Source organism: Haliotis rufescens, unplaced genomic scaffold, assembly GCF_023055435.1.
Source record: "Haliotis rufescens isolate VD_foot unplaced genomic scaffold, xgHalRufe1.0.p SCAF_1, whole genome shotgun sequence".
Taxonomy (NCBI): Eukaryota; Metazoa; Mollusca; class Gastropoda; order Lepetellida; family Haliotidae; genus Haliotis; species Haliotis rufescens.
In genome coordinates this window covers 38,449,007-38,471,684 of record NW_025963779.1, presented here as the reverse complement: position 1 = coordinate 38,471,684, position 22,678 = coordinate 38,449,007, and the positions used below count along the sequence as shown (strand labels likewise).

Sequence of the window (22,678 nt, the reverse complement as noted above, 5' to 3'; positions counted from 1 at the left end):
GAGGCATGTAATGAGCTTTCCATCCCACCCTGCAGAGCACTGCCATCAGTGGCAGACAAATGAGAATTTCAGTCTCAGTCTTGTCTCATTATGTGCTGTTTCAGGGACAGCTATTCAGAACATTTCACAACACCCCATTATATATTTCTGTGCGAGAGAATCATGTAGAATTCAAATGAGAACAGAAAATGTTTTAGTCATTTCGTACAAATATAATAATTTTGTTAAGATGCAAAAGTCTTTCTGGACATTTTCGTAGCAGATACTTTAAAATGGTATGTTGACTTTTTTTATCTTCACTCGGTACAGCTGAGGCAGAAGGCCAACATGTCTTGCAAAACCAAAACTATCTGAGATAATATGTACCTTGTTGTATATATCCCCTTCCTATTCTGCAGCAGTGTTTGCCTGGACCCAGATCAGAGACTCTTACGATAATGCGTATGGTGGGTACTGAGAAACATAATAGTCTTTCACTCCACAATAGCCTTACTTAAGTGAGTGAAAATTGATTATCAAGAAAAATAATTTGTATTATGATGATTTCATTACTCAGAACTGTTGCTGTTACATCATGTCCTGTTAGGGTAGATTATCACTCATGCTATCCACCACCTGTATGTCTGCTTCAGACTGGCATAACTTACAAGTTGAAGTGACACTGTTATATAGCTGCCCCAGTACAAGAGAGCTACGTAGATGGAGGGACCAGGCTTGGTGATGTGGTTGATTGAGTGTCATGCTAACTCAACAGTGTAGGGTGAAGCTCATACTATTAACCTCTGGCTCGTCTTGTCCAGACTAACTTATGATCTGCTGTCATATAACTGGAATACTGTTGAGTACAGTATTAGACAAACAAATGAATTGTCTGTAGGTGCAGAACATAGTTGATAGACTAGTGTAGACCCTGGACCCTGTCTGTAGGTGCAGAACATAGTTGATAGACTAGTGTAGACCCTGGACCCTGTCTGTAGGTGCAGAACATAGTTGATAGACTAGTGTAGACCCTGGACCCTGTCTGTAGGTGCAGAACATAGTTGATAGACTTGTGTAGACCCTGGACCCTGTCTGTAGGTGCAGAACATAGTTGATAGACTAGTGTAGACCCGCGACCCTGTCTGTAGGTGCAGAACATAGTTGATAGACTAGTCTGGACCCTAGACCCTGTCTGTAGGTGCAGGACATAGTTAATAGACTAGTGTAGACCCTGGACCCTGTCTGTAGGTGCAGAACATAGTTGATAGACTAGTGTAGACCCTGGACCCTGTCTGTAGGTGCAGAACATAGTTGGTAGACTAGTGTAGACCCTGGACCCTGTCTGTAGGTGCAGAACATAGTTGATAGACTAGTGTAGACCCTGGACCCTGTCTGTAGGTGCAGAACATAGTTGATAGACTTGTGTAGACCCTGGACCCTGTCTGTAGGTGCAAAACATAGTCGATAGCCTAGCCTGAACCCTGGACCCTGTCTGTAGGTGCAGAGCATAGTTGATAGACTAGTGTAGGCTTCGACCCTGTCTGTAGGTGCAGAACATAGTTGATAGACTAGTGTAGACCCACGACCCTGTCTGTAGGTGCAGAACATAGTTGATAGACTAGTCTGGACCCTAGACCCTGTCTGTAGGTGCAGAACATAGTTGATAGACTAGTGTAGACCCCGGACCCTGGACCCTGTCTGTAGGTGCAGAGCATAGTTGATAGACTAGTGTGGACCCTGGACCCTGGACCCTGTCTGTAGGTGCAGAGCATAGTTGATAGACTAGTGTGGACCCTGGACACTGGACCCTGTCTGTAGGTGCAGAGCATAGTTGATAGACTAGTCTGGACCCACGACCCTTGACCCTGTCTGAAGGTGAAGAACAGGTTGTAGGGGATTCTACCAGCCAGGAGGATGTTTTACAGTGTACTTGGTACTGATATTGATCACTTAAACAGTTAAAGAGTGTACTCTGCATACTCTCTGTAGCACTGCCATCATGACTGAGGAAAAGTTTCTGCAAACTATGATCCATCGATCTTGCAAAATATTTCCCCTTCAGATCTGTGTTGATAGACAACGCCCTTGCTATATTAATGTGTCACATCCCAAATATAGACATGACTGCATCTTTCTACTTTTCCCTGGTTACTAGGTTTCTTTATTTACAAAGCATTACTGTTAAATGGGCCATTATTTGTATGGTGGCCATTCTTTGTTTTACATCCTGTAGATCAATCTAGAGCAGCATATGAACACCAGTGATGCCACTCACAGAAACATGTCCGAGGCAGGGGCAACCCATTCCTTACTGTCATCACATGTTTCTTATCTCCTTGTGATTGGTGATGAGTTGGCAACATTTGTTTAAAAATAAACTTAATGCCAACAAACTAATGAATGGTTACAGTTTTTAACTGAGTTGTCCATGACCCATCTGTATTAGGATGTAATCAGAAATGAGATTGAAATGGCTTACTTTCCTCATGTTATACAGCTTTGATGTTTGTGTCACCAAGATGCGGGGTAGCTTACCAACATGTCTTGAATATGAGCAGTTATGAGGAGGATAGATGACAACAAGTCTTCTTTGACTGGCTGGCTGGCTGGCGGCACAGTCTGGACCAGGTGCCTGATGACAATAGTTTGTGTTTCTACCATCTCCTTTATCAGAATATATAGGTATCCAGTACCCTATACTTGTCACTAAAGACAAAAGACAAATTACAATTGGCATTGGTTGGTTGTGTGCCCCTGGATGTTTCATTGTACCTTGACAGTGTGTATTGTTTCTCATGCTCTCAACCACTGTATTGTTTCTCATGCTTTCAACCACTGGTTTGTCTGAAGTGTTGTCACAAGACAGGGCTAGAACTGAACTCAACACCTGTGATGCTTGTCATAAGAGGCAAATAATGGGATCAGTGGGTCAGGATCACAGACTTGGTTGATGCATGTCATCATATCCCAATTGCGTAGATCGATGTTCATGATGTCGATCACACGATTGTCTGGTCCAGACTTGATTATTTACAGACCGCCGTCATAAAGCTAAAATACTGCTGGGTGCATCAATAAACATCAACAAACAAACTAAACTTAAAAGTTTTACTAGCTCAGGTAAAGATTTAATGCCTGCAAGAGGTATCTGCTGAATGCTCACTCCTGAATTTAATTGTCTTTTGTCATGCTCTATGAGGGGCGGTCGGGTAGCCTAGTGGTTAAAGCATTCGCTTGTCACACCGAAGACCCGGGTTCTATTCCCGACATGGGTACAATGTGTGAAGCCCATTTCTGGTGTCCCCCGCCGTGATATTGCTGGAATATTGCTAAAAGCTGCATAAAACCATACTCACTCACTCACTCACTCACTCACTCACTCACTCACTCACTCATGCTCAATTATTTACCTTCTATACCCTGTGGGAATTCTGGGTCAGAATAGGTTTGCAGTAAGAGACCACTCAAATTGGAACCAGTTGGGCAGCTCAGTGACCTGGCTGGTTGTGTGTCATCGTACTGCAATGGTGAGGAACATTGCTCATGCTTTCTATCACTGTTTTGCCTGGTCTAGACTCTATGAAATAGATGCCACATCCAACTGCCTAAATTGCTCAGTATTTATGTGGTAAATGTGTTGGCTTGTCACACAGACGATAGCTCAGTTGCTCAAATAGATTTTCATTTGTGAAGCCTGTTCTTAGTGTTCTTTGAGGTGGTACTGTTGCAAAGCTCCTGAAACCCTCACTCCCAGAAAAGAACAACACTATGACAACAGTAATTCTGTACATTAATATGGCTGATTGCCTCTGAGAGCACATTGTCTCATTGTTACTCTTCAGAGTCATCACAGGTGTTGTGCACATGCCAGCTCATGTCATCACATGGCGGTGTGCTACATGCTGCATGATAAAGGCAATGTGTTGAACAAATAGACCAGTCTGTGAGTGACCACGGTGCTTGTGGTGAGAGTCATGAGCTTCAGCCCATCAGTGCTTTAGTCTAAGCTGTGTCACGGTTTGACAACCTCAGTTACAACAAAGAATGTAAGATCATTCAATAATGTTTTCCTAGAAATATTGATCCTCATGAAAATCTTCTCAATTTGATATATTGAAAGTGATGTTGAGAACGGATTTGTCAGGATTTTCCTGTTTTCATATTTAGAAAGTAAAGTAAATAATTGGATTAGCAACCTGTCTGTTATGTCAGACATCATGTTTGGGGGATTGACTTCTCGGTTGTCAATATCACTTGCGGGATGATGTATTTCACCTGAAATAAGCAAGGCCCGCTCATCAGGACTGGTGTTGTTTGTGGAGATCACGCCAGACAATACTTCACCACCCAGTGTGTGCCTGTCTGCAGCTCCAGCAAATGACATGGATCAATTACATTGATGACTCACCTGTCAAACTTGTCAATTTCTTTGATTTCCCAGGTGGGGGCTTTGATGCAGTGATATTATGTTTGATGTATGTCCCAGGGTAAATTTGAATCACACATAAATAAAGATGTTTAACCTCTGAGAAAGGTGGTGTCAAGTGTATTCATAGTTAATACCTGTAGTTTTATCCAAACTTGTAAACTACAGTGGTGTGTCTTGGTATACACTTTATTATGTCTGTGTCTGTGTCTGTGTCTGACAATTATCTTTCTTTTTTGCGGGGTGTAACTTGTGTCAATTTAAAGGCATTGTGTTTATTTTGTTGTCTTGTTAAAAACATCATTGACTTCCTTGGTGATTATATGTTACTCTCGTTAGTTTACTATATCATTTGTTGTTTTGCAATTCCATATGCATCTGTCAATCTTTGAGAGTGTGCCAGCAGTTGATCCTTCCAAATTGTGATTCCATGGGGATTTTTACCCAACATTAGACCCACACGATCTGCCTCATACGCTAATGAATCTGTGGAGATTCTGGGGCAGCATTAGACCCTTCTACACACAGGATTCTGGGGCAGCATTAGACCCTTCTACACACAGGATTCTGTGGAGATTCTGGGGCAGCATTAGACCCTTCTACACACAGGATTCTGTGGAGATTCTGGGGTAGCATTATACCCTTCTACACACAGGATTCTGTGAAGATTCTGGGGCATTATTAGACCCTTCTACACATAGGATTCTGTGGAGATTCTGGGGCAGCATTAGACCGTTCTACACACATGATTCTGGGGCGGCATTAGACCCTTCTACACACAGGATTCTGGGGCAGCATTAGACCCTTCTACACACAGGATTCTGTGGAGATTCTGGGGCAGCATTAGACCCTTCTACCCATAGGATTCTGGGGCAGCATTAGACCCTTCTACACACAGGATTCTGGGGCAGCATTAGATCCTTCTACACACAGGATTCTGGGGCAGCATTTGACCCTTCTACACACAGGATTCTGGGACAGCTTTAGACCCTTCTACACACAGGATTCTGGAGTAGCATTAGACCATTCTACACACAGGATTCTGTGGAGATTCTGGGGCAGCATTAGACCCTTCTACACACATGATCCTGGGGTGGCATTAGACCCTTCTACACACAGGATTCTGGGGCAGCATTAGACCCTTCTACACACAGGATTCTGGGGCAGCATTAGACCCTTCTACACACAGGATTCTGGGGCAGCATTTGACCCTTCTACACACAGGATTCTGGGACAGCTTTAGACCCTTCTACACACAGGATTCTGGGGCGGCATTAGACCCTTCTACACACAGGATTCTGGAGTAGCATTAGACCATTCTACACACAGGATTCTGTGGAGATTCTGGGGCAGCATTAGACCCTTCTACACACATGATCCTGGGGTGGCATTAGACCCTTCTACACACAGGATTCTGGGGCAGCATTAGACCCTTCTACACACAGGATTCTGGGGTGGCATTAGATCCTTCTACACATAGTATTCTGGGGCAGCATTAGACCCTTCTACACACAGGATTCTGAGGCAGCATAAGACCCTTCTACACACAGGATTCTATGGAGATTCTGGGGAAGCATTCAACTCCAATGGTCATCATCATGTATTGTCTGGCAACGTCAGTTTTCCAATATGTTTTCTGTTGGGATCACACTGACAGCCGATTGTTGGCCTGCTCCAGGTCTCCATGATTCTGGTCATACAATCCACTCAGCCCTCACTCACTCTGCCACACATGACCCATGAAACAGTGTAGCATACAGACATGACTTCATTACCAGTGAAAGCTTGAAGATGTAAACTAAGATACATGTTGTATTTAAAAAAAACACATCACTCTGTGATAGATTTCTCATCAAACGGCATACCACATTTTCCATTATTTAGAGTTGAGTGCAATTTATTTATAGCATTTGTGTTTTTCAGATGATTTTTTTCGTCATTGCAAGACTGAACTATTGAAAGCTGTTAACTCACAGTCCCTGATGATGTGAACAGTAAATGATAGAAAATCTAAATATATGTACTTACGCACTGCCCAACCCATTCATTTCTTGTATTGAAACTGCTGCCAATGTTGTTGAAATCAATAAAGCACCAGTGGAGGCATGCATTATTTAATCATATTAAACCTGACAAAACCCAACTGAATTATATAGTCATAATAGCAAATTGGGATGTTTTATGCACACATCAGCAATATTTAATCACCCCAATTTTAAGCTCCCATATTTTGAGTTTATTTTATGTGCTGTTTTTCCATTGTGGTTTCTTGTGTGTTATATATGTCTTGGGGTTGCCACAAAAATCATTCTTTTGAACTCATAAAGCAGTGAGGCCAAAGAAATAAGGTGTCTAGGTACAAAGTAGTGTGACTTATCATGGGTATGCCATTTGTGTTTTACAGCATTTTAAATTTTGGTGCTTACATTTGTCCATGTTCTCAAACTTTTGTCATCTTGCAGAACTGTTCTGCAAAATTTCCATCAACAAGAAATCAAAAATGCCTTTCCTGGAAGTAATGTTGAATTATGACCTTGTGTTGATCTTTGTTCTTTGATCACGCTGACGCAAGATTTCATTACCTTGCTGCAACTTAGTTGGATGACAGTCCAGCGAGTTGTTGTTTTAATTTAAACAAGTACTACATGACTGAGCCTTGTACTTTAACTTTCAGAGGCTGTGTTTGTTGATATGTGAATCATCAATCACGGAAGCTTTTATAATGTAGGATAAGACATGCCGCAACTTCTGCTAGGCAAGGGATGGCAGGACAAGCTGATGAGTGGACAAAGTGGGAACTGCAAGAAACCAACTGAAACTAAGTACTGTCAAGTTCACCCTTTTGGTATTGATTAGTTGTAACTTCAGAAAACTCATTCAGTTGACCCAGTGGTATCTTAAATCACGTTGAGTTGACCTAGTGGGATCTTCAGGAGACAGGTAGAGTTGACCCAGTAGGATCTTCAGGAGACAGGTTGATTTGACCCAGTGGGATCTTCAGGAGACAGGTTGAGTTGACCCAGTGGGATCTTCAGGAGACAGGTTGAGTTGACCCAGTAGGATCTTCAGGATACAGGTAGAGTTGACCCAATGGGATCTTCAGGAGACAGGTTGAGTTGACCAAGTGGGATCTTCAGGAGACAGGTTGAGTTGACCCAGTGGGATCTTCATGAATCACGTTGAGTTGACCCAGTAGGATCTTCAGGAGACAGGTTGAGTTGACCCAGTGGGATCTTCAGGTCACAGGTTGAGTTGACCCAGTGGGATCTTCAGGAGACAGGTTGAGTTGACCCAGTGGGATCTTCATGAATCACGTTGAGTTGACCCAGTAGGATCTTCAGGAGACAGGTTGAGTTGACCCAGTGGGATCTTTGGGATACAGGTTGAGTTGACCCAGTGGGATCTTCAGGATACAAGTTGAGTTGACCCAGTGGGATCTTCATGAATCACGTTTTGTTGACCCAGTGGGATCTTCAGGATACAGGTAGAGTTGATCCGGTAGGATCTACAGGAGACACATGAGTTGACCTAGTGTTATCTTCAGGAGACAGGTTGAGTTGACCCAGTAGGATCTTCAGGAGACAGGTAGAGTTGACCCAGGGGGAATCTTGGGAGACACATGAGTTTACCTAGTGTTATCTTCAGGAGACAGGTTAAGTTGACCCAGGAGGATCTACAGGAGACAGGTTGAGTTGACCCAGTGGGATCTTCAGGATACAGGTTGAGTTGACCCAGTGGGATCTTTATGAATCACGTTGAGTTGACCAAGTGGGATCTTCAGGAGACAAGTAGAGTTGACCCAGTGGGATCTCGGGAGACACATGAGTTGACCTAGTGTTATCTTCAGGAGACAGGTTGAGTTGACCCAGTAGGATCTACAGGAGACAGGTTGAGTTGACCCAATGGGATCTTCAGGAGAAAGGTTGAGTTGACCCAGTGGGATCTCCAGGAAACAGGTTGAGTTGACCCAGTGGGAGCTTCATGAATCACGTTGAGTTGACCCAGTAGGATCTTCAGGAGACAGGTTGAGTTGACCCAGTGGGATCTTCAGGAGACAGGTTGAGTTGACCCAGTGGGATCTTCATGAATCACGTTGAGTTGACCCAGTGGGATCTTCAGGAGACAGGTTGAGTTGACCCAGTGGGATCTTCAGGATACAGGTTGAGTTGACCCAGTGGGATCTTCAGGATACAGGTTGAGTTGACCCAGTGGGATCTTCATGAATCATGTTGAGTTGACCCAGTGGGATCTTCATGAATCACGTTGAGTTGACCCAGTAGGATCTTCAGGAGACAGGTTGAGTTGACCCAGTGGGATCCTCAGGAGACAGGTTGAGTTGACCCAGCTGGATCTTCAGGGGACAGGTTGAGTTGACCCAGTGGGATCTTCATGAATCACTTTGAGTTGACCCAGTAGGATCTACAGGAGACAGGTTGAGTTGACCCAGTGGGATCTTTGGGATACAGGTTGAGTTGACCCAGTGGGATCTTTATGAATCATGTTGAGTTGACCCAGTGGGATCTTCAGGAGACAAGTAGAGTTGACCCAGTGGGATCTCGGGAGACACATGAGTTGACCTAGTGTTATCTTCAGGAGACAGGTTGAGTTGACCCAGTAGGATCTACAGGATACAGGTTGAGTTGACCCAGTAGGATCTTCAGGATACAGGTAGAGTTGACCCAGTGGGATCTTCATGAATCACGTTGAGTTGACCCAGTAGGATCTTCAGGAGACAGGTGGAGTTGACCCAGTGGGATCTACAGGAGACAGGTTGAGTTGACCCAGTGGGATCTTCAGGATACAGGTTGAGTTGACCCAGTGGGATCTTCATGAATCACGTTTTGTTGACCCAGTAGGATCTACAGGAGACACATGAGTTGACCCAGTGGGATCTTCAGGAGACAGGTTGAGTTGACCCAGCGGGATCTTCAGGAGACAGGTTGAGTTGACCAAGTGGGATCTTCATGAATCACGTTGAGTTGACCCAGCGGGATCTTCAGGGGACAGGTTGAGTTGACCCAGTGGGATCTTCATGAATCACGTTGAGTTGACCCAGTAGGATCTACAGGAGACAGGTTGAGTTGACCCAGCGGGATCTTCAGGGGACAGGTTCAGTTGACCCAGTGGGATCTTCATGAATCACGTTGAGTTGACCCAGTAGGATCTACAGGAGACAGGTTGAGCTGACCCAGTGGGATCTTTGGGATACAGGTTGAGTTGACCCAGTGGGATCTTTATGAATCACGTTGAGTTGACCCAGTGGGATCTTCAGGAGACAAGTAGAGTTGACCCAGTGGGATCTCGGGAGACACATGAGTTGACCTAGTGTTATCTTCAGGAGACAGGTTGAGTTGACCCAGTAGGATCTACAGGAGACACATGAGTCGACCTAGTGGGATCTTCGGGAGACAGGTTGAGTTGACCCAGTAGGATCTACAGGATACAGGTTGAGTTGACCCAGTGGGATCTTCATAAATCACGTTGAGTTGACCCAGTGGGATCTTCAGGAGACAGGTTGAGTTGACCCAGTGGGATCTTCATGAATCACGTTGAGTTGACCCAGTAGGATCTACAGGAGACAGGTTGAGTTGACCCAGTAGGATCTTTGGGATACAGGTTGAGTTGACCCAGTGGGATCTTTATGAATCACGTTGAGTTGACCAAGTGGGATCTTCAGGAGACGAGTAGAGTTGACCCACTGGGATCTCGGGAGACACATGAGTTGACCTAGTGTTATCTTCAGGAGACAGGTTGAGTTGACCCAGTGGGATCTACAGGAGACACATGAGTCGACCTAGCGGGATCTTCATGAGACAGGTTGAGTTGACCCAGTAGGATCTACAGGATACAGGTTGAGTTGACCCCGTGGGATCTTCAGGAGACAGGTTGAGTTGACCCAGTAGGATCTTCAGGATACAGGTAGAGTTGACCCTATGGGATCTTCAGGAGACAGGTTGAGTTGACCCAGTGGGATCTTCAGGAGACAGGTTGAGTTGACCCAGTGGGATCTTCATGAATCACGTTGAGTTGACCCAGTAGGATCTTCAGGAGACAGGTTGAGTTGACCCAGTGGGATCTTCATGAATCTTGTTTGGTTGACCCGGTAGGATCTACAGGAGACACATGAGTTTACCTAGTGTTATCTTAAGGAGACAGGTTAAGTTGACCCAGTAGGATCTATAGGATACAGGTTGAGTTGACCCAGTGGGATCTTTATGAATCACGTTGAGTTGACCTAGTGGGATCTTCAGGAGACAAGTAGAGTTGACCCAGTGGGATCTCGGGAGACACATGAGTTGACCTAGTGTTATCTTCAGGAGACAGGTTGAGTTGACCCAGTAGGATCTACAGGAGACACATGAGTCGACCTAGCGGGATCTTCGGGAGACAGGTTGAGTTGACACAGTAGGATCTTCAGGAGACAGGTGGAGTTGACCCAGTAGGATCTACAGGAGACAGGTTGAGTTGACCCAGTGGGATCTTCAGGATACAGGTTGAGTTGACCCAGTGGGATCTTCATGAATCACGTTTTGTTGACCCAGTAGGATCTACAGGAGACACATGAGTTGACCTAGTGGGATCTTCAGGAGACAGGTTGAGTTGACCCAGTGGGATCTACAGGAGACAGGTTGAGTTGACCCAGTGGGATCTTCATGAATCATGTTTAGTTGACCTGGTAGGATCTACAGGAGACACATGAGTTGACCTAGTGTTATCTTCAGGAGACAGGTTGAGTTGACACAGTAGGATCTTCAGGAGACAGGTTGAGTTGACCCAGTGGGATCTTGGGAGACACATGAGTTGACCTTGTGGGATTTTCAGGAGACAGGTTGAATTGACACAGTAGGATCTTCAGGAGACAGGTTAAGATGATGTTTGTAGTGCAGAAGGAAATGGAAGAGACTCTTCTCATTCATTCTTTAATTTGATATAGACTTTTATGCAAATGGTGGTGCCTGAGGCTGTTCTGTCTGGTGGTGATAGAACAACATGTGGCTGCAGATTGATGTCTGGGGTTAAGGCTTTAGGCAGACCATTATGAGCTTCACAATTGCCCAGTCGAGTAGTGAATTACTGTCTTGTCTGTCTTATTTAAGTGACTATTTAAACAAAACTCTAATTTCATAACTAGTTAAGTAGCTGTCCATACAAGGTATGAGTGCAGATGAGGTCTTTAGTCATAATAGATGCACCTGAATTGTGTACAATAATCATTTATGCTGAGGAGATTTGATTATGAAATTCCGTCAACTGCCCGGTGGAATGTTTTTAAACTCAAGTACTGGATGAAATAAAACAAGTAAGAAACCAAAGCTACGTAATGCAGTGCAGTTTGAGACAACGTAACACTTACCGTATTAATGAGGGGTTAAACAGTGTAGAACATGGACCTGTGGCCTACTTGCAGAAGGCAACCCTATGTTTTTACATTGAACATAATGCCAATCTAATGATTTCTGTGACAAGGCATTGAAACCCACTTGTGATTATATGGACAGCTCTACTTGTGCCAGTGTCTTGAGGTCACAACGCAAGTCAACGTTCTTGTTATTTTATGTTGTTGAGCAGAACAATAATCAGTTTTTGTAATTAATCATGAAAGCTAAGGGTCCTTGTTGTTATACATCAGGATTTAGGGGGATCACCAGAATGAAATACTGTTGCATAACTTGAGGACCCTAGTCATGAAACACATAAATTCTAGAAATTTGTCACAGTATGAAATGTGTTGTAACTTGTGTTTCTATTTCAGGCTACCCCAGGGGTTGTGATGTGTATGTTGCAGGCTGTCCCCAGGGGTTGTAACTTATGTTTCTGTTGTAGGCTACGCCCAGGGATTGTAATGTGTATCTTGCAGGCTGTCCCCAGGGGTAGTGATGTGTATCTTGCAGGCTGTCCCCAGTGGTTGTGATGTGTATCTTGCAGGCTGTCCCCAGGAGTTGTGATGTGTATCTTGCAGGCTGTCCCCAGTGGTTGTGATGTGTATCTTGCAGGCTGTCCCCAGGGGTAGTGATGTGTATCTTGCAGGCTGTCCCCAGTGGTTGTGATGTGTATCTTGCAGGCTGTCCCCAGGGGTTGTGATGTGTATCTTGCAGGCTGTCCCCAGGAGTTGTGATGTGTATCTTGCAGGCTGTCCCCAGTGGTTGTGATGAGTATCTTGCAGGCTGTCCCCAGTGGTTGTGATGTGTATCTTGCAGGCTGTCCCCAGGGGTTGTGATGTGTATCTTGCAGCCTGTCCCCAGGGGTTGTGATGTGTATCTTGCAGGCTGTCCCCAGTGGTTGTGATGAGTATCTTGCAGGCTGTCCCCAGGGGTTGTGATGAGTATCTTGCAGGCTGTCCCCAGGAGTTGTGATGTGTATGTTGCAGGCTGTCCCCAGTGGTTGTGATGTGTATCTTGCAGGCTGTCCCCAGGAGTTGTGATGTGTATCTTTCAGGCTGTCCCCAGTGGTTGTGATGAGTATCTTGCAGGCTGTCCCCAGTGGTTGTGATGTGTATGTTGCAGGCTGTCCCCAGGGGTTGTGATGTGTATCTTGCAGGCTGTCCCCAGGGGTTGTGATGTGCATGTTGCAGGCTGTCCCCAGGGGTAGTGATGTGTATGTTGCAGGCTGTCCCCAGGAGTTGTGATGTGTATCTTGCAGGCTGTCCCCAGGAGTTGTGATGTGTATCTTGCAGGCTGTCCCCAGGGGTTGTGATGTGTATCTTGCAGGCTGTCCCCAGGGGTAGTGATGTGCATGTTGCAGGCTGTCCTCAGTGGTAGTGATGTGCATGTTGCAGGCTGTCCCCAGGAGTTGTGATGTGTATCTTGCAGGCTGTCCCCAGGGGTTGTGATGTGTATCTTGCAGGCTGTCCCCAGGGGTAGTGATGTGCATGTTGCAGGCTGTCCCCAGGAGTTGTGATGTGTATCTTGCAGGCTGTCCCCAGGGGTAGTGATGTGTATGTTGCAGGCTGTCCCCAGGGGTAGTGATGTGTATCTTGCAGGCTGTCCCCAGGGGTAGTGATGTGTATGTTGCAGGCTGTCCCCAGGGGTTGTGATGTGTATCTTGCAGGCTGTCCCCAGGGGTAGTGATGTGTATCTTGCAGGCTGTCCCCAGGGGTTGTGATGTGTATCTTGCAGGCTGTCCCCAGGGGTAGTGATGTGTATATTGCAGGCTGTCCCCAGGGGTTGTGATGTGTATCTTGCAGGCTGTCCCCAGTGGTTGTGATGTGTATCTTGCAGGCTGTCCCCAGTGGTTGTGATGTGTATCTTGCAGGCTGTCCCCAGTGGTTGTGATGTGTATCTTGCAGGCTGTCCCCAGTGGTTGTGATGTGTATCTTGCAGGCTGTCCCCAGGGGTAGTGATGTGTATGTTGCAGGCTGTCCCCAGGGGTTGTGATGTGTATCTTGCAGGCTGTCCCCAGTGGTTGTGATGTGTATGTTGCAGGCTGTCCCCAGTGGTTGTGATGTGTATGTTGCAGGCTGTCCCCAGTGGTTGTGATGTGTATGTTGCAGGCTGTCCCCAGGGGTAGTGATGTGTATCTTGCAGGCTGTCCCCAGGGGTAGTGATGTGTATGTTGCAGGCTGTCCCCAGGGGTTGTGATGTGTATGTTGCAGGCTGTCCCCAGTGGTTGTGATGTGTATGTTGCAGGCTGTCCCCAGTGGTTGTGATGTGTATGTTGCAGGCTGTCCCCAGGGGTTGTGATGTGTATCTTGCAGGCTGTCCCCAGTGGTTGTGATGTGTATGTTGCAGGCTGTCCCCAGTAGTTGTGATGTGTATGTTGCAGGCTGTCCCCAGTGGTTGTGATGTGTATGTTGCAGGCTGTCCCCAGGGGTAGTGATGTGTATGTTGCAGGCTGTCCCCAGTGGTTGTGATGTGTATCTTGCAGGCTGTCCCCAGGGGTTGTGATGTGTATCTTGCAGGCTGTCCCCAGTGGTTGTGATGTGTATCTTGCAGGCTGTCCCCAGTGGTTGTGATGTGTATGTTGCAGGCTGTCCCCAGTGGTTGTGATGTGTATGTTGCAGGCTGTCCCCAGTGGTTGTGATGTGTATGTTGCAGGCTGTCCCCAGTGGTTGTGATGTGTATGTTGCAGGCTGTCCCCAGGGGTTGTGATGTGTATCTTGCAGGCTGTCCCCAGTGGTTGTGATGTGTATCTTGCAGGCTGTCCCCAGTGGTTGTGATGTGTATGTTGCAGGCTGTCCCCAGTGGTTGTGATGTGTATCTTGCAGGCTGTCCCCAGTGGTTGTGATGTGTATGTTGCAGGCTGTCCCCAGTGGTTGTGATGTGTATGTTGCAGGCTGTCCCCAGTGGTTGTGATGTGTATGTTGCAGGCTGTCCCCAGTGGTTGTGATGTGTATGTTGCAGGCTGTCCCCAGTGGTTGTGATGTGTATGTTGCAGGCTGTCCCCAGTGGTTGTGATGTGTATGTTGCAGGCTGTCCCCAGGGGTTGTGATGTGTATCTTGCAGGCTGTCCCCAGTGGTTGTGATGTGTATGTTGCAGGCTGTCCCCAGTGGTTGTGATGTGTATGTTGCAGGCTGTCCCCAGTGGTTGTGATGTGTATCTTGCAGGCTGTCCCCAGTGGTTGTGATGTGTATGTTGCAGGCTGTCCCCAGGGGTTGTGATGTGTATCTTGCAGGCTGTCCCCAGTGGTTGTGATGTGTATCTTGCAGGCTGTCCCCAGTGGTTGTGATGTGTATGTTGCAGGCTGTCCCCAGTGGTTGTGATGTGTATGTTGCAGGCTGTCCCCAGGGGTTGTGATGTGTATCTTGCAGGCTGTCCCCAGTGGTTGTGATGTGTATGTTGCAGGCTGTCCCCAGTGGTTGTGATGTGTATGTTGCAGGCTGTCCCCAGTGGTTGTGATGTGTATCTTGCAGGCTGTCCCCAGTGGTTGTGATGTGTATCTTGCAGGCTGTCCCCAGTGGTTGTGATGTGTATGTTGCAGGCTGTCCCCAGTGGTTGTGATGTGTATCTTGCAGGCTGTCCCCAGGGGTTGTGATGTGTATCTTGCAGGCTGTCCCCAGTGGTTGTGATGTGTATGTTGCAGGCTGTCCCCAGGGGTTGTGATGTGTATCTTGCAGGCTGTCCCCAGTGGTTGTGATGTGTATCTTGCAGGCTGTCCCCAGTGGTTGTGATGTGTATGTTGCAGGCTGTCCCCAGTGGTTGTGATGTGTATCTTGCAGGCTGTCCCCAGTGGTTGTGATGTGTATGTTGCAGGCTGTCCCCAGGGGTTGTGATGTGTATCTTGCAGGCTGTCCCCAGTGGTTGTGATGTGTATCTTGCAGGCTGTCCCCAGTGGTTGTGATGTGTATGTTGCAGGCTGTCCCCAGTGGTTGTGATGTGTATGTTGCAGGCTGTCCCCAGGGGTTGTGATGTGTATCTTGCAGGCTGTCCCCAGTGGTTGTGATGTGTATGTTGCAGGCTGTCCCCAGTGGTTGTGATGTGTATGTTGCAGGCTGTCCCCAGTGGTTGTGATGTGTATCTTGCAGGCTGTCCCCAGTGGTTGTGATGTGTATCTTGCAGGCTGTCCCCAGTGGTTGTGATGTGTATGTTGCAGGCTGTCCCCAGTGGTTGTGATGTGTATCTTGCAGGCTGTCCCCAGGGGTTGTGATGTGTATCTTGCAGGCTGTCCCCAGTGGTTGTGATGTGTATGTTGCAGGCTGTCCCCAGGGGTTGTGATGTGTATCTTGCAGGCTGTCCCCAGTGGTTGTGATGTGTATCTTGCAGGCTGTCCCCAGTGGTTGTGATGTGTATGTTGCAGGCTGTCCCCAGTGGTTGTGATGAGTATCTTGCAGGCTGTCCCCAGTGGTTGTGATGTGTATGTTGCAGGCTGTCCCCAGTGGTTGTGATGTGTATCTTGCAGGCTGTCCCCAGTGGTTGTGATGTGTATCTTGCAGGCTGTCCCCAGTGGTTGTGATGTGTATGTTGCAGGCTGTCCCCAGTGGTTGTGATGTGTATGTTGCAGGCTGTCCCCAGGGGTTGTGATGTGTATCTTGCAGGCTGTCCCCAGTGGTTGTGATGTGTATCTTGCAGGCTGTCCCCAGTGGTTGTGATGTGTATGTTGCAGGCTGTCCCCAGTGGTTGTGATGTGTATCTTGCAGGCTGTCCCCAGTGGTTGTGATGTGTATCTTGCAGGCTGTCCCCAGTGGTTGTGATGTGTATCTTGCAGGCTGTCCCCAGTGGTTGTGATGTGTATCTTGCAGGCTGTCCCCAGTGGTTGTGATGTGTATGTTGCAGGCTGTCCCCAGTGGTTGTGATGTGTATGTTGCAGGCTGTCCCCAGTGGTTGTGATGTGTATCTTGCAGGCTGTCCCCAGGGGTTGTGATGTGTATGTTGCAGGCTGTCCCCAGTGGTTGTGATGTGTATGTTGCAGGCTGTCCCCAGTGGTTGTGATGTGTATCTTGCAGGCTGTCCCCAGGGGTTGTGATGTGTATGTTGCAGGCTGTCCCCAGGAGTTGTGATGTGTATGTTGCAGGCTGTTGCCAGGGGTTGTGATGTGTATGTTGCAGGCTGTCCCCAGGGGTTGTGATGTGTATGTTGCAGGCTGTCCCCAGGGGTTGTGATGTGTATCTTGCAGGCTGTCCCCAGGAGTTGTGATGTGTATGTTGCAGGCTGTTGCCAGGGGTAGTGATGTGTATGTTGCAGGCTGTCCCCAGTGGTAGTGATGTGTATGTTGCAGGCTGTCCCCAGGGGTTGTATTGTGTATGTTGCAGGCTGTCCCCAGGGGTTGTGATGTGTATCTTGCAGGCTGTCCCCAGTGGTTGTGATGAGTATCTTGCAGGCTGTCCCCAGGAGTTGTGATGTGTATCTTGCAGGCTGTCCCCAGGGGTTGTGATGTGTATCTTGCAGGCTGTCCCCAGGGGTTGTGATGTGTATCTTGCAGGCTGTCCCCAGGGGTTGTGATGTGTATCTTGCAGGCTGTCCCCAGGGGTTGTGATGTGTATCTTGCAGGCTGTCCCCAGGGGTTGCGACGTGTGTCTGTTTTAGGCTACTCCAGGGGTTGTAACTTGTGTTTTTGTTGTAGGCTACCCCAGGGGTTGTGACATGCCTAGACAACCAGATGCATGGCCTTGAGTCTGATGCCACAGTGACTTTCAAGGAGGTCAGAGGGATGACCTCACTCAATGGTCAGCTTTGCCAGATCAAAGGTAAACTTCACCCTCAAACTGAAATAAAACAATGAAAGTTGAATTGGGACTTTTCTTGTTGATTTCTTGAAGTTGAAATGACTTTTTGTTGTACTCCAACATATAAATACAGTGCGCTCTTCAATATAGCACTAACTTGGTTTTAGTGCGCAGTAAAGCATGGCTCCCAAAATTTACTAACATTTTTAATAAACATTGATCACCGCGATCACGTAACCCCCGGAAATACCAGTCAACAAATCCGAACTGAAGTATGCAATTTAATCCTATTATTATAATATCTGGTTAAAAAAAAATTGTTCATTGTTTATCTGGACTAATGTTTGCAATATATTTTATTAATTATATACAAAATTTCATTCAAAAATTAGAATAATGTTTACAATAATTTCGGCGAAATCATATGCGAAGTGATTGGTAGATCGCACAACTCACCGTTATTTACAGCAACCATGGTCAGATTACTTCTATTGACGCCTTGAAACGAACGGATACACATATCATAAATGCTGTACCATAACTCGCTAAAAGTCATATTTGAGGCAGTTTGACTATTAAATGTCAACATAATGTTTTCGCAATTGAAAAACATGTAGGGCTGGAAGTCTCTACGGTGACTGGTCAAATTGTTCCATACGTAAAATAATACCCTGCATACCATCTGTACCAAAGTGCTACGCTTATGGTTTTTATAATTTTAAGTATATACAGTGGAAGCTACATCTAAAATAACACGATATTGGAATATATTATTCCGGATAAAATAATAAATTCAGATACAATTTCTTCCGACCATTGCATCAAAATTCTTTGAAATTGTATCATTGGGTACTTTTTAACTGAATCTCCAGTCGATTGGGAGGAAACGTGTACACAGCTGATTGCTATTTCTGGCTTAGTTTACAAAAAATACACACGGTAATCTTTAGCTCTGCATATAAAACAATGCCTTGGAGAGAAAGAAATAATTTTAAATGGTAAATCATCATGTCTCATGATGTTTTATATCAAATTTCATACTTTTATTGACCAAGTCTGTTATACATGTTTATTCACCTGAATTCGCTAAAGGGATACAAATTGTTTTTTTGAAAGTGCATATAAATACTCGATAAGTCTTTTTTGACACTTTAAATCACAAACAACTTCTATTCTCATCTTTCTTTTTTTAAACTCTTAAACTTGCAACCTAGATCGTTCTAGGAAGGCAGAGCATGTGTACTGATTTGTTGGTCATCTACCTCCTACGACTTTACCTCGGTTAAACCGCTGATCACCTATAATGCTCACCAATTATTTGGACCCCGAAGGTAGCGTCGTAGCGAGGGATCACTGTATGGCCACCTTGAAATACTGTCAAAAACAGCATTAAAACCCTTTCTTAATCACTGACTCTAGATTGCCACTATTATATAAGGGTAACACTATTATTCAGGGCATTATAATAATAATCTGAGGGCTTCTGCAAATGATAATGCCCTGAAAAATAGGGTTACCGTTATTATAGCTAAAATGGATAGAATTTGTTATCAAATAAAAATAAATAACAATATCGGTTTTGAAACATTTACTGCAATCAACACACAACGAATGTCACTGACCCACTTTTACGAATATGGAAACGTCATAGATCAAACCAGATGACGTCACTATTGAACATCAATATGACGTCACCTACCAACGGGAGTGATAATGGCCCATCGTCAAGCAATATGAAGGCATTATCAAGTTACAGTGGCCCGCTCATTTCTGATAACATGCGGGCGGTTTAATGATAATTCTTTCCATTTTAGACCCGTGAAGATTCCGGGGTAGAATAGGTCTTCAGCAACCCATGCTTGCCGTAATAGGTGACTATGCTTGTCGTAAAAGGCGACTAACAGGATCGGGTGGTCAGGCTCGCTGACTTGGTTGATGCATGTCATTGATCCCAATTCCGCGAATCGATGCTCATGATATAAATCACTGGATTTGTCTGGTCACTTGATTAATTACAGACCGCCGTCATATAGCTTGAATATTGCTGAGTGCGGCGTTAAACAACAAACCAAAATCTATCCATTTTAGCTATAATGATTGTTTTAATCAAAACATCTTATTTCAAATTTCATTATCTTTAAATTCCCAAACTGGTTAATATTTGACCACTGCAGCAATATTGGCAGCATTGTTAGTGTGCCAGATGACATTATTCACTTTTGTGTTCCAGTATTAACCCCATACACATTCAGCATCTGTGACACGGCAGGGGAGGAACACAAGCCGTACGAGAGCGGAGGGATCATCGTTCCTGTGAAACTGCCAAAGAAAGTCCACTTTGTAAGTTGTTTGTTATGAACCACGTTACACAGTGTCACTAAACCTGACATCTAATGCCACTGCATGGCCATTCTGGAGCCACCAACCACTGACAACTCACTTTAAGTACTACAAGGCCCCAAATAGGTTAAACGTGCACAGACATCTATTAACTCAGGGCTTGGGTGGCCCAGTCCTCCAAGAGTTGCACCCATTGGGCATGCCAGCATCCCTGTGATCATTGCTTTGAATCCTTTTGCCCTTATTTATATTCTTAGTGTGACACCACCACACCTGTACTTACAAACTGACAACTTTCCTCCATGATAAGCTGACACACCATGACAGAACTGAAATATTGTTTAAGTGGCCTTAAACCCAGCTCAGTATTGGAAAGCCCTTAACTGATTTACCTCAGAAAACTTTCAAAAACTAAGCACGTTTCCTCAGTGACTCAGTGACCGAGAGATCTACAGTTGAGCCCAATGAACAGAGTAAGGCCTGCCCAAAACAAATTCAACCACTGAAAGTTTTTATGGATCCCAAAACAAATTCTGATGAAGGCCAAGACTCAGTGAATGGTTGGGTCATGTTGTGAGAGGTTGGTTGGTTGGTTTGTTGTTTAACGCCGCACTCAGCAATATTCCAGCTTTATGACGGCGGTCTGTAAATAATTGAGTCTAGACAAGACATCCAGTGATTAACATCATGAGCATTGATCCACACAATGGTGATACGATGACATGCATCAAGCAAGTCAGCGAGACTGGCCACCAGATCCCGTTAGTTGCCTCTCACGACAAGAATAGTCGCCTTTTACGGCAAGCATGGGTTGCTGAAGACCTATTGTGACCTGTTGTGAGAGGAGTCTAGCTGCCCATACATCAGATACCATTATCTTATGAGTTGTTTCAAAAGGTATTTAATGAGCGAAAGCAAGTTAGATATGCTTTGAAATAACAAGTTGTAAGATAAATGGTATATGACAGGCACAAGGGCAGTTATCTGTTTCTTACACACCCTAAAATCTCACCATTTTAAAATCGAATCCAAGCTTATTTTGTCTATTCTCATGATCACCGTGGCGCATTAATGCATAACACAAAGATCATTTGTGACATCATCCGGCCTTCTGCTTACTAACCATACATTGTGTGACCCTCCACAATAAAAGTTTCTGCCATATCTGTAGATTATCAAGGCAATGATGATTATGCAAACAAGACAAGACCCAACATAAGATTCAACACAGATGTAGGTGAATTTGACCTAAGCATGAGTAACTTATCAATAAATTACAATCAAGAAAGTAGTCTGTCATAATTTGACCTCAGGTCATCTCCATGGAGTAGACAATCACCCACCTGGAATTCGATTAAACACATGTTTGATACCAGTTATCTCTGATGGGTTTCTCACCCACGGGTATGTAAGAAATAGCCACCCACACTAACTGGATTTTGCCATTTTGACCACCATTTAGTTGTTCAAAGAGGACATACTCATGAGAGGGTTAATATATATGGCTGAGAAGGTGCTGACAAGAAGCCTACCACTCAGCAATTAATGGGTTCAAATAATTAAGTTTGTACAATAATTGAATTGTTAGCAATAAGGGGCTTTTGAAGTATGTTATTAATTGTATTTGGCCAACAGTAAATCTCTTTAAGGATGTCCAAAGAGATTTTTGACCCAGACCAAGCTGTGACAAGGCACAATTATCAACCGTTTGTCAGAAAGCATTCTCAAGTCTTATTTCTGAGGCACTGACTATTGAAAAAAATTGCATGTTGCGTGGAAATATCCATGTCATAAATTTTACTCCAGTAATGAAGAAATGAATCACTTCATCCCTAACTGTTAGACACAGAGTTATGACAATGGTATTTGACAACACATCAAACCAGTCTGGTTTACTTGTTTTATTTCTTTCTGACAAAATAATTTTCAACAAACTAATTTCTGGTTGCCTATGTTTTGAAACTCTTTCGACAGTGTTGTGCAGGAAGCTTTAAGTTGAAGTAGACATCAATTTCTTACAATGCAAGTCTTTTTACAACCGGTTGAAATGTTACAGAATTTATCTGGACATTCCACGACGTCAATAATAGTGAGTTAGTCATATTTTGCTGAAGTGACTAACACTATTTTTATGCCATTGCCTGAATATTTGACAGCCAGCTGTCACCTTTTGCTCTAAGTGTAGCTGTTACATCATGTACAGTGGCAGTTGCCGATGGCCTCCAACACGGATAATGGGACAGGAACGTGTGAATGGTAGCTGGCATTGTTGTCCCACTTTGACATAGACGTGCTGCTTCAAGGATGTCATTAGTTTGATACGTACATCTCTGTAGTGTCCTTCACATACTCAGGAGTGTTTGTTCACAAGGGTCACATTGACATGGACGCAGTTACCTGTTAATGCAGGTCCAGATCAACAAGGATGGTTAGCTCGAGCTCATCAGACCATACTTGATAATAAACAAACAGCAGAATACTTACTGACAATTCTGTAATTTCAGAAATGTTATAAAGTTTTCTTACAGATTTGTTTTCTTGTATCCTTATCAGCACTGTGATGTGACCCAGACTATGGATGACTAAACATGCATGATGGTCTCCAATCTTGTATGATATATTTATCCACATAGCTTTCCTTTTAAAGAGATTGTTTTCAAAACTTGTGTCACTGCCCCTGTCTGTGGTGTGCTAAACTGCCTCCTGCCCCTGTCTGTGGTGTGCTACAATGTGTCCTGCCCCTGTCTGTGGTGTGCTACACTGTGTCCTGCCCCTGTCTGTGGTGTGCTACACTGTGTCCTGCCCCTGTCTGTGGTGTGCTACACTGTGTCCT

At 45.2% G+C, this 22,678-nt stretch overlaps 1 protein-coding gene across 4 annotated transcripts in view; it reads left to right on the top strand.

The window, feature by feature from the left end:
- LOC124135733 (ubiquitin-like modifier-activating enzyme 6) overlaps nucleotides 1–22,678 on the top strand; it is a 128,206-nt gene that overhangs the window by 51,864 nt on the left and 53,664 nt on the right. For all 4 annotated transcript variants that reach the window (XM_046501247.2, XM_046501245.2, XM_046501246.2 and 1 more), the window contains exons 9-10: nucleotides 17,403–17,526; nucleotides 19,736–19,845. In XM_046501247.2, the coding sequence (XP_046357203.2) occupies nucleotides 17,403–17,526; nucleotides 19,736–19,845 (234 nt within the window). The remainder of the gene's footprint in view (nucleotides 1–17,402; nucleotides 17,527–19,735; nucleotides 19,846–22,678) is intronic.